The sequence below is a fragment of the Melospiza melodia genome, chromosome 5 (genome assembly GCF_035770615.1).
Source record: "Melospiza melodia melodia isolate bMelMel2 chromosome 5, bMelMel2.pri, whole genome shotgun sequence".
In the NCBI taxonomy this organism is placed as follows: domain Eukaryota; kingdom Metazoa; phylum Chordata; class Aves; order Passeriformes; family Passerellidae; genus Melospiza; species Melospiza melodia.
In genome coordinates this window covers 69,851,092-69,864,220 of record NC_086198.1, presented here as the reverse complement: position 1 = coordinate 69,864,220, position 13,129 = coordinate 69,851,092, and the positions used below count along the sequence as shown (strand labels likewise).

At 37.1% G+C, this 13,129-nt stretch overlaps 1 protein-coding gene across 2 annotated transcripts in view; it reads right to left on the bottom strand.

Annotated features, from left to right (window-relative positions):
* Nucleotides 1-4,184: 4,184 nt before the first annotated feature.
* Nucleotides 4,185-13,129, bottom strand: part of CHIC2 (cysteine rich hydrophobic domain 2) — a 30,820-nt gene continuing 21,875 nt past the window's right edge. The window contains exon 6 of one of the 2 annotated variants that reach the window (XM_063157264.1): nt 4,185-11,339. In XM_063157264.1, coding sequence (XP_063013334.1) covers nt 11,289-11,339 — 51 coding nt within the window. In that variant the 3' untranslated portion in view covers nt 4,185-11,288. Of the gene's footprint in view, nt 11,340-11,396; nt 12,977-13,129 lie in introns of those variants that run through there. The other variant, XM_063157263.1, reaches the window with a different exon arrangement.

Sequence of the window (13,129 nt, the reverse complement as noted above, 5' to 3'; positions counted from 1 at the left end):
AATAGCAAGGGTATTTCAGGTCAGGCCTGAGGCGAATTAGCAGACAAGTTGTGAAGCTTACACAACATGTGGCCACATTATGTGTGGCTCCAGTCAGCGCTAATAGCCTGTCATTGAGCTCCACGTTTAAACAATTTGAGCAAACAGCAAACAGAGGATGGGAGGAGGGAAAAAGACCTTCGAGGAATAAGCAAGACCAGGCTACTTAGTACACTTGACAAGAAAATATTGCAGCGGTGAGGACAATGGAGTATCTATCAGGTAGTTAGAGACACGACCCAGTTCCTACCATGCAAAGTAACATAATACAAAACCAAAAATCCACCATTTTTCCAGTTTTAAAATTCACTTGGCCAGCAGTTTTTTAAGCTACATTGGAAACCAGTTATTGGTTTAGGTTGTATCTGATAATGTGCATTATAAGAGAGGAAAAAATAAAACATATATGGTTTTGGTTTAGCAGCAAGGAAACCAAAAAAGGGGGGAACAGAAGGAAAAAGAAAAAAAACAGTTTTAGTAACAACAGAGAGTAAAGTTCAACCGCATCCATATAAATAACATTGATATTAGTGTTGGGAAGTAAATATAAAACATTTAATAACAGAATTTAGAAACCATACTGCACTGTTTAATATGAAAATAATAGCCTTTCGAGCCAGTACTGTTAGAGTACTTATTTCATCCAGTGCAGAATTGGCTAAGGAACCATCCACTCTACCATGGGAATGCTTAGCTCAGTATCTGGTAGGTTGCCAGCCATTTAAAATGTTTTTGTGTTGGTTTAATGATTGTTCCCATGAGCACTGACGGTAAGGGTTGACATTAATTAAAATACTAAGTCATCAGAGCTTGCATTGTGGGGAGAGAAAGAATGGGCTGGATCCAATTGTCTTCAAGTTTTCCTTAGCCTTCAACATTTTTCTCTTAGCTCTATCATACACGCCAAATATCCTTTTAGCTGAAGTGTAACAATGTAAACAGACTGTCTCCATAAATATAATCTTTTTGAGTTTTTCACATAGTTCCATTTAACTGATTAGAGGACAGTCATTAAAATCAGCTAATCATGTAATGTGGCTGTGTTCTGAATGCTAAACAAAATGCCTAAATGAAAGAGGATTTTAAAACAGTGTCTGCTTCTCAATTTGTTTCTACTGTATATTCAATGGCACACAATACAGTACGAATTCTGGGCCTTATCCTCATTAACCTCAAAACTCATTATCTCATATAAAAACAGGCCCTTTCCATAGCGTATGTTGCAAAAACTATGAAAAAAACAAACTAGAGATGCATTTTCGCACACACTCTGGAAACATGATGAAGTATTTCACTTACAACTGTGAAATTAAACCAGACCGGCATAAAATCCTGAGTAAGACTCACTGATAAAATGATTTTTGCATCATTCAGATAGAATAGTTATCTTATTTATTTCTCTCATTTTATTAAAAATTACTCAAGATCCAGATCTTCAAAGGCACACAAACAGGAAGAAGTCACTTAACACCTGGAGTCTGCAAAAGGTCCCCTCAAAAATGAGTAAAGAGGCTGAGTTCTACTCCCATCCATTCCGCAAGCCTCTGTTCTCATCCTCCTGGAAGGAGCTTAATACTGCAGAGAGCAAAAACGCAAGACAAAGTTTATTCTACATGCAATATGATCAACACACTACAAATAAAGACCTCTGGTTTGACCAATGTGAAAAAGCAAGCTGAGCCTTCACAAACACAATGGGACATTTTCACAATAAGCAATATATATCATAAAGGAGACTGCTGGTCCTGACACAAAAGACAGAGCAATCTTTTCTATATATAAATCACTTTCGCTCCTCTGAATCAGAAGCCACGTGAATCTGCAACTTTGGGTCACTTCTATCTTGGCGAAGACCAAAATCTAAATGAGGTCTAACACCAGTTACCATCCCAGCTCATCCACAGTGCTCACACTGCCTCCCATCTCACCAGGGGGCTGCGTAAGAGAAATCCTCATCTCTGAATATGTGCAACCACCATTGCGCTTTGCACATATAAAAACTGCTCCTTTACCTTGTTTGTGGACAGACACAGACCTTCCCTGCTCTCCTGGCATCAAACAGGGAAGGAGTTTTACACTACCTGATTTCTCTGATGGCAAACCCTGGAATATGGGAATGCTCTTTGGCTTTTTGGTGTAAATGTTCTCTGAATAATCTTCCCATATAAATAAGCTATCTGCACTTTGAGTCATTCAGGAGCTTATCTATGCAATGCAGAAAAGCCAGAGCAGGCAACGGAGGTCCTTGTCCTTGTACATGAGGGCAGGAGACCTAAAGTCCTCCTGAAGCGTCAGTGGAGCCATCTATGAACACGAGGTTAAAGGGCTTTGGGTGGTTTAAAGTTAATCTTTTTTTTTTAAACTCTTGGGCCTAGTTTGGGGGATTTGTTATTTGTTTCTTTTTCTGGTGGAGTTGCTTTTTCAGGGCGGCGGTGTTCTTCTGTTTGTTTCCTTTTAAAGGACAGGCAGGCTCGCAGAGATGAGGCAGTGCCCAAAAAGCGCCACCAGCCCTTCGCCAAGGGCGCCACAAAGCCAGAGTGCCCGAGCGCAGGCTGCCAGCTCAGCCTGCCCGAGGCGGCGCACGGATAGAGCGGGGCCGCCGCTTCTCTGTGCCCCATCCCAGAGCCGCGGGGAGCCGGGGCACAGGGCGCGGCCGGGGGGCACGGGGAAGACGGGCGGTGCGGACACGGCTGCGGAGGCCGAGCTCGCTGTGCCGCCGGTGCCCGCCGTGCCCCGGGGAGCCGGGAGGGCCCGCCGTGCCCGCGGGGCGGTCGGAAGCAGCAGCAGCGGCAGCCGCGCGTAATCCGCGGGCCGGGGCGCGGCGAGTGGGTGGTCCGGGCGGCCGGAGGCGCGGGCTGTCCCCCTGCCCCGGCGCCGGGCCCGGCCCGCTCCCGCTCCCGCAGCTGGGCCGGAGGCGGCCCGCAGACCGCTCTCGGCACATTTCTTCATTTCTCACTTGAGTGCCCTTCTTTAGTTCCCTTTCAACTGCCCACTTTATATCGGCTTCATTACACCACCGCTCCATTTGTGATGTAAATCGGGAAACTCAGGGAAGTTTTTCTTTTGGCCTTGTCTACGGAAGAATACCGAGAGGTATTCAAAACGTATTAACACAAATCAATGGCACCAATAAAAGCAAAATCTCCTTAGCAACATAATCTTGATTGCAAAAGGAGAACTGAGAGCATTTAGCAGAACAGTGGCCCACATGGAATACGCATTTGTCTAGAAGAATGCAGCACAAAGCCTAAAAGAGAGATGCTGAAAAAATCCAAAATTAACTCACACTGAACAGTTACTCTTTTTTTCAAAAGTACACAATTGGCTACATTAAATCTATCGTGCGCTTTTCTGCTCAGCAACATTGTATCTACCGCTTTGCAAGCCCACATTACAACACCCGGAATGCTTCACAGCGCCGGGCAGGAGCACCCCTCCCCACCCGCACGTTGGGACATGAGCATGTCTAACACACCTCTCATACATGCTAGAGACATTATACACATGCACTTTGTAAAGGGACTGCCAAGACTGCCATACTAGAGTAACCAACGAGCTTAAAACGTTTCATGCAAGGAAAAGCTGCCGGCTGATGAGAACCAAGGCCATCCTCAGCACGGCGGAGAGCACAGACTTCGTTTTTGTTCATAAGGTTCAGGTTAACCAGCATTTCATATTGAATAGTCTGAAAAACACGTGAATTGCATGGATGGGAATGATTCCTTCCTGAATAGGTGGTGTCTGCCCCAACTAGAGGACACGTGAATAAAACATAAAAGCTTCAAAAAAAGACACAGCTTCAAAATCGCCATTCAACCATAATGATAGCACTTTTAATAAATCCTACTATCATTAGGGCTTGAAAAGCTTAAAGAACTCCAAATGTGGACCTAATGAAAAACCAGTTTGAAACACTTACAGCAGGCAATGCCTGTAATTTGGTAACTCCAGTCCTAGAGCCACCTAAATTACCAAAATAATTTTCTCTCCCCTCTCACCCACCCCCCCCATTTAGAGTAAAAGTATCAACTGGAAGTAAGATGAGACCATTGCACAATACAGCAGTTCCTCAAGTTTTTCCTTTTCTTCCTCTCCCTACCACACCCTCCCCCCAACACAGATGAAAAACTGTAAGGCTTAGAAGGTATGTTAAACAATTATTTTATTAATTTATAATACATACAACTTAAGAAATGCTTTAAAAAAAGTTATATTGGAGTCCTTTCCAATTCCGGGTCAGGTCAGGAAAAACCAATGTTGATGTATTAAATATTATTCTATAAGTCAACAATAGATCAGCCTCAGTAATTTAGCAGACACGGTTAAATATTCTTAAATATGCATATATACAATTGTGCAGCCTTAAAGAAGTCCTTTAATTCCTATCTTCTCCTCCCAAAGCTGTGCACACTGTAAACACAGTGCTGGCTTCTAAGCTTTGCGTCTCTCATCTGGACTTAGGATACTTGAAGAGGAATGTTACAATAGTGGAAATCACAGCAAATCTATCTAAACTCTGTGAGAGGAGAGATGCCCAACTGGCAAAATTAACATCAAGGCTCTCTAGAAGTAGCAGCTTCTTTAATTTCCAGTTTTAGGTTAAATTATTGCTTACACATTTTCTGCTTGAAATGGATTTTTAACATACTACAAAATATTGGGGTTTAAGTTTCCCTCTTGATGGTAACATCTTTTCAGTGACTTATTGACCATAACTGCTTCATACATTTAACAGGTCTTTCCTAAGCACACGCAGTCCAATGTAAGTCTCTGCAAATTCTTTTCAGTTCTCTGCAACATGAGTTACACATGGTCTAGTTTAGCACACAATATTTAGGCACTGCTTTGTAGTTTACTATTCTCTTTCAAATTTATGTTTGCAATGAGTTCATATTCTGATTGCCAGACTCCATCCTTTATGAAAAAAAGAGTCTGGGTTAGACTTTTCAAATCAGGAACCACTTTCACATTCCCTGTTATCTCACTGAACCAAACTGTTCACTGACAATATTAACCAGTAGGTACACTGCATATCCTAACAAGTTAGAAAGCCTATTGCTAGCATAAAGGGATCAGAGATACACACTTGGAGTGGATGAGTTAGATATTTATATCAGCACAATGAAACCAGTTTAAACATACAGCCACTAAAAATATCAGTTACATTGTATCAGGATATGACTTCTTGAAACATTTCTAAACATGACTTAAAAAATGTATTCATAAACCTAAAATACTGTAACAAAAAAGTATTCAGCTGACTACTAGTCTAGTTTTCAACATGAAGCAAAGTAACTTTCATTTATTAAGTTATAAATGAGGAGCGAAGAACAAAGAAAAAAGCATGTTTCAATAAACATAATAAATCTATTTGTTCCCTCAAAGTGAGCATTTGTCAATGGTTCCCTTCTCCATAAAAACTACAATTAACTACAAAAGTCTTACTTACCTGAACATAAATTGTTCTAACTGGATCCTACTTGCGGGCCTTAGATATACTGTCACATGACAGGAGCTGTCTGGACAGGTCAAGAATTTTCTTTGGAAACAATTAGTCATGCATTACAGGCTCCAGCTTAGGAAAAGACTGTTCTGCACTCAGCGCAGCTCTCATCAGCAATTCCATTTTGGTCTGGCTATTTTAAATGAAGAGATGCTGAGTTTAGAAGGAAGCTTACCTTCTGCATTATTATTCTACATGATAGCAGAATTGTCTATCAACTAGAGCATAACCAAAACAAATCAATCACACACCAAAACAAAAAAGAGAACAGAAGTTAATACACAGTCTACATAACTACTGAAATGGACTGCTAGCTTTTGCTTAACTTGCACCATTCAATATAATTTCATTCAGTTCAAAACTATTTTCTGCCATACTCACAGAACTCTAAACCTAATCATCAAGTCCAATCTTTTCAGGGTTGCTTCTCCTAATTCCTATGTTTCATCTTTTGCCTAAGTTGTTCCTACCGGTCTGTTGTATTTTGAAGAGCCAAGCATTTATGAACCCCTTTTCAAGAATATAAATCTTAATGAAATATTAATGAGCTAAACAAACCAGAAGACTTCTTTTAAAGGACAACTTCCATGAAACCAGTAAAATGTAGTTTCATAAAAATGTATATTACCCAGGTGTTATGTGGTAGGGACACATATATACATCAGCACAAGTGTCAACATATGACCTTTCATGCAAGGAATCAGGGGGTTTTAATCTTTCAAACATGGTTTCTAATTCAGCCTACACTGACTGACATATCAGGAAGATGAAAGTTCAAAAAGTAATGAACTGCAAAGTACTGTTACCAACAAAACAGTCCAAATGAATATCTAATTAAGAATAAATGCATGGTTTAAGCAGTGACTTTTTTTCAATTCTAGAGTACTTTGCCCCTTGAAATTATTCTACTTTCTTAAGAAGAATAAGAGTGTTTTCTTAGTACACCAGTATCCCCTGATTCACCCAGCCTACAGAGAAAACTTTACAAAGAATAAACACAGGAGTTAAGAAGGTAGCACCATTAGAAAGAATCACTCCATCCAAATCAGAAAAAAACCCCTTCATTTATCCTTATCCAACTTTGACATTTAGCAGCCTAGTAATACAGGGTAAAAGAAGCTCTCATAACTTTATATTGATAACATTCATAATGGTCATGCATATTACAATCAAGTTCCTAGGGTGACATTTGCAAGTAAGCCTTCATGCAGACAGGCATTCAGCTCATTAATTCCAAGTTTGTATTTCTTATTAGTCCCTGAGAAGTTAATATTTCTACCTACAATATGGCTATTAAAGGCATTATAATGATCATACACTTGGCTGTTTGTCATGGAAATGCAACATGGCTATAGGGAGAAGCACAGAAATTACACCAAATTAGCAGTGATGAATATAGATTTCTGAAATGCTTTCTTTTCATAAGCAAGGTTACTGAAGAGCAACATAAATTATTTTAGTCACAGGTACAAAAGTAGCCAGCGCCACTTATCCTTAATAAGTCACTACTGTGAATCCAAGACATTTGAGGCTCTGAAATCTCTCTAATTGAGTGTTTCTTTTACACAAAATCATCTGGATTTTTACCTAATGTAGGGTCATCATGATCCTTATTTTAATTACTCAACAGCAGTGCTGGGAGAACTTAAAAGAACCACGGATTTTCTTTGCTTAACAAGTCTTTCACCTCTTCAATTAAAGTGATCTCTTTAAACTGCTCAGAATTCAAATGGGGGTTTTGGTGGACAATTTGCATTATTGCCAGCTGCTCAAAACCCATAAACTAGGGCTACAAAACAAGGGGACCAATTTAAAATTAAGACTTTAGGGTAGGGGGTGGAGGGAAGGGAAAAAAGACAAGTTCTTTTTCCTTGGCTCCTGGCTTCTAAGCAGGTACAGATTGCATTTTAAAGCTCTTCCCCACAATCTTTGGGGCTAAATAATGACATTAAGAAAAAAAAAAATTAAAACTGACTTTTAAGTAAGCCTGTGTCTGAGAGACAGTGTGTTACATTTAAACATCATGGTCTTGAGAATTACAAAAACGTATAATTTAACAAATTGAATCAGAGGTTATAATTTACATCTAAGTACTGTAAAATGTTTTTACAAACTATTTTTTTGGGGGTTTAAGTATCATGGGAAATTCTGGATTTGCATAAATAGTTTATTAAAATTATCTTACTGACCTATTACAAAAAAATGTACTGACTTCCTGTATCTCCATAAACATTTTCATTTCTGGTGAAGTTTGTCAATCCCAATATAAACTTCGAGTCACAACTATTTAACAGCAGATGAGCTCTTCAGAATTTTTCACGTAGGGTCAGAGAGAAAGTCCTTCTCCCTCAGAACTTATTTCCACCTATGACTAAAAAATTTAAAATAAGTTGTTTCTATTATATGACAGTAATTAAGAAATCTTTATTCACCAGTTAAAGGCAACTATATCTAAAACTAATAATTAGCTCTCACAGGGATTTATTGATGCCTTCACCATTAGTTCAGCAGGGTAAAGATGAAAAAGGCATAATTTGCTAAATTATTATTATCAACTTGATACCTAACTTAACTGTTCAAGGAAATTCGAAATAGGTAAGTTTATTTGTAGGAACTGCTGAGTTGCAAGAAGCTAAACAAGTTAGTATAATGTAATAGTTATTTTAGCAAAGAGTAGGCTGTGTCCTGGAAGTCCTACTACAGCTTCTGGTCTGCTCAAACTGCAATTTTCTTCTTTGCCAAGTGACAAAAAAGGTAATATATTATCTTCTCAATAGCAATCAAAATAAATAGATTTAGTATTTCAGAAGCAACATCAAAAGAAAATCCTGACAACTGCCACAGGCATTAAACAGTTGATTAAAGCTCCTGCCATCTTCAATTTCCGTCACTATAATTAATGAATTGAAAAGGATTGTATGAAAATGTTTTGTAACATTCTTACTAGGTGAGTGTACTACTTCTTCAGGAGAGTACCACTTCTGAGAGAAAATTCATCTCTCGATATAGGCATCTTCTCAAATTTCCTGATTATATTTTAAGTCAGAGACTTTGTATTAATAAAATATCCAAAATACTTTTTGAGGGAGTAAGTCTGGCCTCCTTACAAAGGAATTTAACTTTTTAGTTGCTCGGAGCTCTACTTTGGATCTTTATATTATTTCTTAAAGAAAAAGTCACAGGTATAATATAGAATTGCCTGCTAACCAAGCCTATGACTGCTGATGCACCTAGAAGTAGACAAGATCTTAAGCATCACTACTGTTGATGAGGAAGCTTTACTAATGGGATACTCTGTAAACCTGTAAGCCACACTGTTCACAGCTCTGGTCTCAGCACACATCACACCTGAAGCAGCTTTACTGTCCCTGGCTTTGGGTGCTGCTGGCAAGGTAGCTGTGGATGTGGACAGAACATACTATGGGAAGTTTGAGAAGTAAACTAAGGCAAATAGCTGCTATGAACATATCAGAAGCCATATCCTCCACTAGAGTGAAGGGATGGGTTTCCACTTCAGTGGAAAACTGCATCCATGACACAAATTCTAGTCAAATGAAATTTTTTATAAAATCTAGGCCTCATGTGGTCCAGTATTCATTTTATTGAAAACTGACACAAAATAAATCAATTATATTTCTGGTCATAAGTATTTATCACCAGTTATGACTTCTGTTCAATTCCAACCTCTCCTCTGCACCTCCAACCTCCCCTGTCCCTGCTGCCATCAATGTAAGGTTTCTGTGCTCCCACAGGCTGACTCTACTCTGAGGTTACAATTGATACCTCTGGGTGAGAGGAGGGCAGCAGACCCAGATTTGTACTGAAGAAGAGGTTGAAATTGATTTTTAGAAAATTATAAGCATTTACTTTGTAGAGAAAGCATGGGTGGCACTCAGATGCCTGAGGCCAGCACAACACTGGGATTTGTTTATGAAAAATCATATTCTGTCAAGTCAAAGAAACACCCTTGTAGGCTTATATGAAAAGCATAGCTGAGCTATTCTCAAAGTGAACAGTAGGAATCCACAGATGAAAGCTGTGCAAAAGATGAATTTTGGTAACAGATATAGAAGGCTTAGATTTAAGAAAACTTAAAACTTTCTAGACCACTCCCACTGTGGACAATTTAGGAATATAATACTCACTAGGGAATATTTTACAGAGAATAAATATTTTGAAGACATAGAAAAATAGTTCACAGCATCAAGGTACCTGTAATACATTACCTTGAAATAAAACTTGTATATTTAAAAGATTAAAAAGAGAAGACTATTCTTGTAGTGGTATCAACTTTTCATTCATACAAATATTAAGCAGAGTATATCTGTTTTTTTAATATATTCACATTATTGCTTGCTAACACAACTGTACAAGGAATATGTTCTTAACTTACATCAATTTTGTGTACAGTAATTTCAGACACCTAAGTAAATTTTACAGTTATGAGAGTTGCAAGTAAAAAACCCCAAAAGCTATGTGTGAAGATATGTAAAACTAAAGTATAATCAGAAGAAATGAAATACAACTGGCCTGACCCAAGCATACATCACATATCCAGTTAAAAAAAAGTCTTATACTTGTGCAGAAAATAAATCTTGTAAGCTAAAATGAGCAAAAGAAAGGGTGCAATAAATAACTGCCTAACACATTTAAACATAGGTTGCCCGGTGCACCTTACTTTGATTACTTTAATACATGGCATTTGCATCTGGAACTGTACTGTTCAAGAATTCAGGAACTTTTTTCCTGCATCTGTGGCTTTAAAAGAAACAAAAAAAAACAACCATGAAAGGTTTTCTTGGGCAATTAAGTTTTACTAAAACAAGTCCTTCTGCACCCCTGTGTACAAGATCTGGTAAACAGCATGAATAAAGCTGGCACATGGCAATTGACTGAGTTAAAACAGCTACATTATAAAATGCAATAATAATATACTTTTGTGATCTTGAGTTCTACTAACCAGATGCATGCAATGCTCTCAGTGATTCTTTTAGTCTGAGTAAAATTATTCCACTTGGCTGCCTTATTTTTTTTTAATTTTTTAAAGCCAAACTTTTTCAGAATCAGTTGACAGGACTTCTTCATGAAAAGCATAGAGATTTCTACTAACAATATCTGGATTCCAAAAATCACAGTTTCAAAAAGAACTTTGTCTCCTTTTGCTGGAAGAGACTAGTCAATATCCCAAAAAGAAATAAAAGTATTTACAATTGACTAGTCACTGACAGAAGCTTCCAAAAATCTTAGAAGCAACTTCAGCAGCTTCAAAATTGACTAAAGGAATTTACACAAGGTACAGTCAACCAGTTGTATCATATAGGGATAAAAAAATACCTGTTCACTTGTATGTCATTTTCAGCTGTGTATTTATATAATATATATATGTACACACGCGCGCGCACACATATAAAAGACTCCTTTGAAAATCAAGATACATTAATAAACAGAAGTAGCAAAAGTAAAAATAACTTAAGTAGTAATTAACATTTGTATGAAATTACTTTGCAGAGTTTGACCAAATACACTTAGAACATACTCTTATTTAAAAAAAAAACCACAGAAAACAACTAACCAACAAAAAATAAACCAAAACAAACAAACATGAAAACCCAAAACAAACAAAAACCAAATGAAACCACCACAAGATTCTGTAGAACCAAAGTTATGTCACTACCAGGAGAGCACCAAGCAAGGCACCATTGGAAAGACAACATACTTGAATAAGTCTCTATAAATAAATTGAATGCTAATCCGGTCGAAAAATCGGTGTCTTTGGTAAAAATTCTATAAGGATGACCTGTACAAAAAGAAAAAAAAATGTATTAAAGATGGCAGCAATCCTATTATCTATCACAATTACAATTCATATGGTTTTGGGTTTGGTTTTTTTTTAATTAGTATATCAAGCTGTGATAAAAAACAAAAAGCATGGCATTTGTCTCAGGTAGAAGACCATTAGAAAAGTCATGTATGATAATTGGTTTGGGGTTGAAAACCAATACTCATGGAAAAAAATTCAACTCGAAAAGTTTGCCTACTGATATGAAACACAAACTGAAGTAATTATGTTCAAGAATTATTATACAGTAATTTATTTATTGGGGAAAGATATAAATGCATTCACTAAAAAAATAAACTAACAAACCGCTTGAATGCACAATGCATAAAAAGTTAGTTTACAATTCCAATTTCACTTAATTCAGAATTGTTGCCACTTAACACAGGATTCTAAAAGTGTATCAACTTTTGCAAAGCTCCCATATCTACAAATGTTCAAGTAGTTAACAAGAACTTGACTAATGGCTTTGTGTGATTATTCTTATGGTCTCAATTCAAATTTAAACTGCATTTTTCCCAGCTAAGTACACTATAGGGTTCATTCCAGAACACAATCCAAGTATTTATCCTCTTTAAATAGGAAGCTTGAAGAAAATGTTGACTTGTGCACATTCTTTCTTCAGAGACAGTCATAACACAGCAGCATGATCTGATTTATAAACAAATAAATCCATCTGGTACATAAATAAGGATTTTATTTACTTGTAAGGGAAACTCACCTTTTTAAGAAGTTAAAAATTATTTCTCAATGTTTGTGATTGTAAAGGAGAATACAACTTAGCTGCTTAGAAAATAAAGACTTCTATTTTTGCAAGCATACAAAGCCTCAGAAAATAAAAGTCTCCAATCTTATTTCTAAGGCAAGTACTTTTGGAATTACAAAACCTGAAATTAGGTAGGTAAGTTTATTTTTTGAGATATTCAAAAGTGACTGATCTTCAGAAGTAATGCAAACTGCTCAAAATCCACTGATCACTGACCTGAGTCAACCACTGGATTCTGTAGACATACCAGGGCTTCTGATTTTCAGGCAAGTTTTCAAAAAGGGAGCAAGAAGTAAAGCTGAAGCACTGTGTTTATGCCAAAGGTACAAGACTAACTTGTCTTTCTTAATTTGATTAATTATTTATTTGATTTGTCATCTACTACAGTGCATTTCAAACCTCAGTTTGGTGAAGTACCAAGTTTTGGGTACAAAAGTCTGATTTTAATCATCTGTTTAGCAAAACGTTGAGGATAGGCATTTATTATTTAAAATTAAATCACAATCATATTAGGGGCAGTTTTTAAAGACACTAGCAAATCAGTTCACTGAAAGCGAGAAAATGTCACACTGAGGTTTTGTAAAAATTTTCTCATTAATATACCCAAAGATAATATCTGACATTTCACAAACTGAAAATAAAATCTTTGACCTTTATCCTGTGAAACTATATGCCCATGCATATATTATTACAGTAAGCAGGTCAACTAATTTGAAATTATATTTGATAGAATGAATATTCATCTGTAAATGTTGCTGGGCCATAGTATTTACAAACTCACATTATGTTTTTTCCAATTGAATCTGCAGAACATTGGGTTTGACAATGTTTCCTGTAGAAAAATAAAGTTTTCAGCAAAATGCAAACGCTTCATTTAGGCAAAGCTTAGGTCTATTTTCTGAAATTTGATTTATTCCATTTTCAGTCACACCCATATATCCAACCTAAAAGATTCAGTAGAATAAATTTTACAATAAAGTACTTA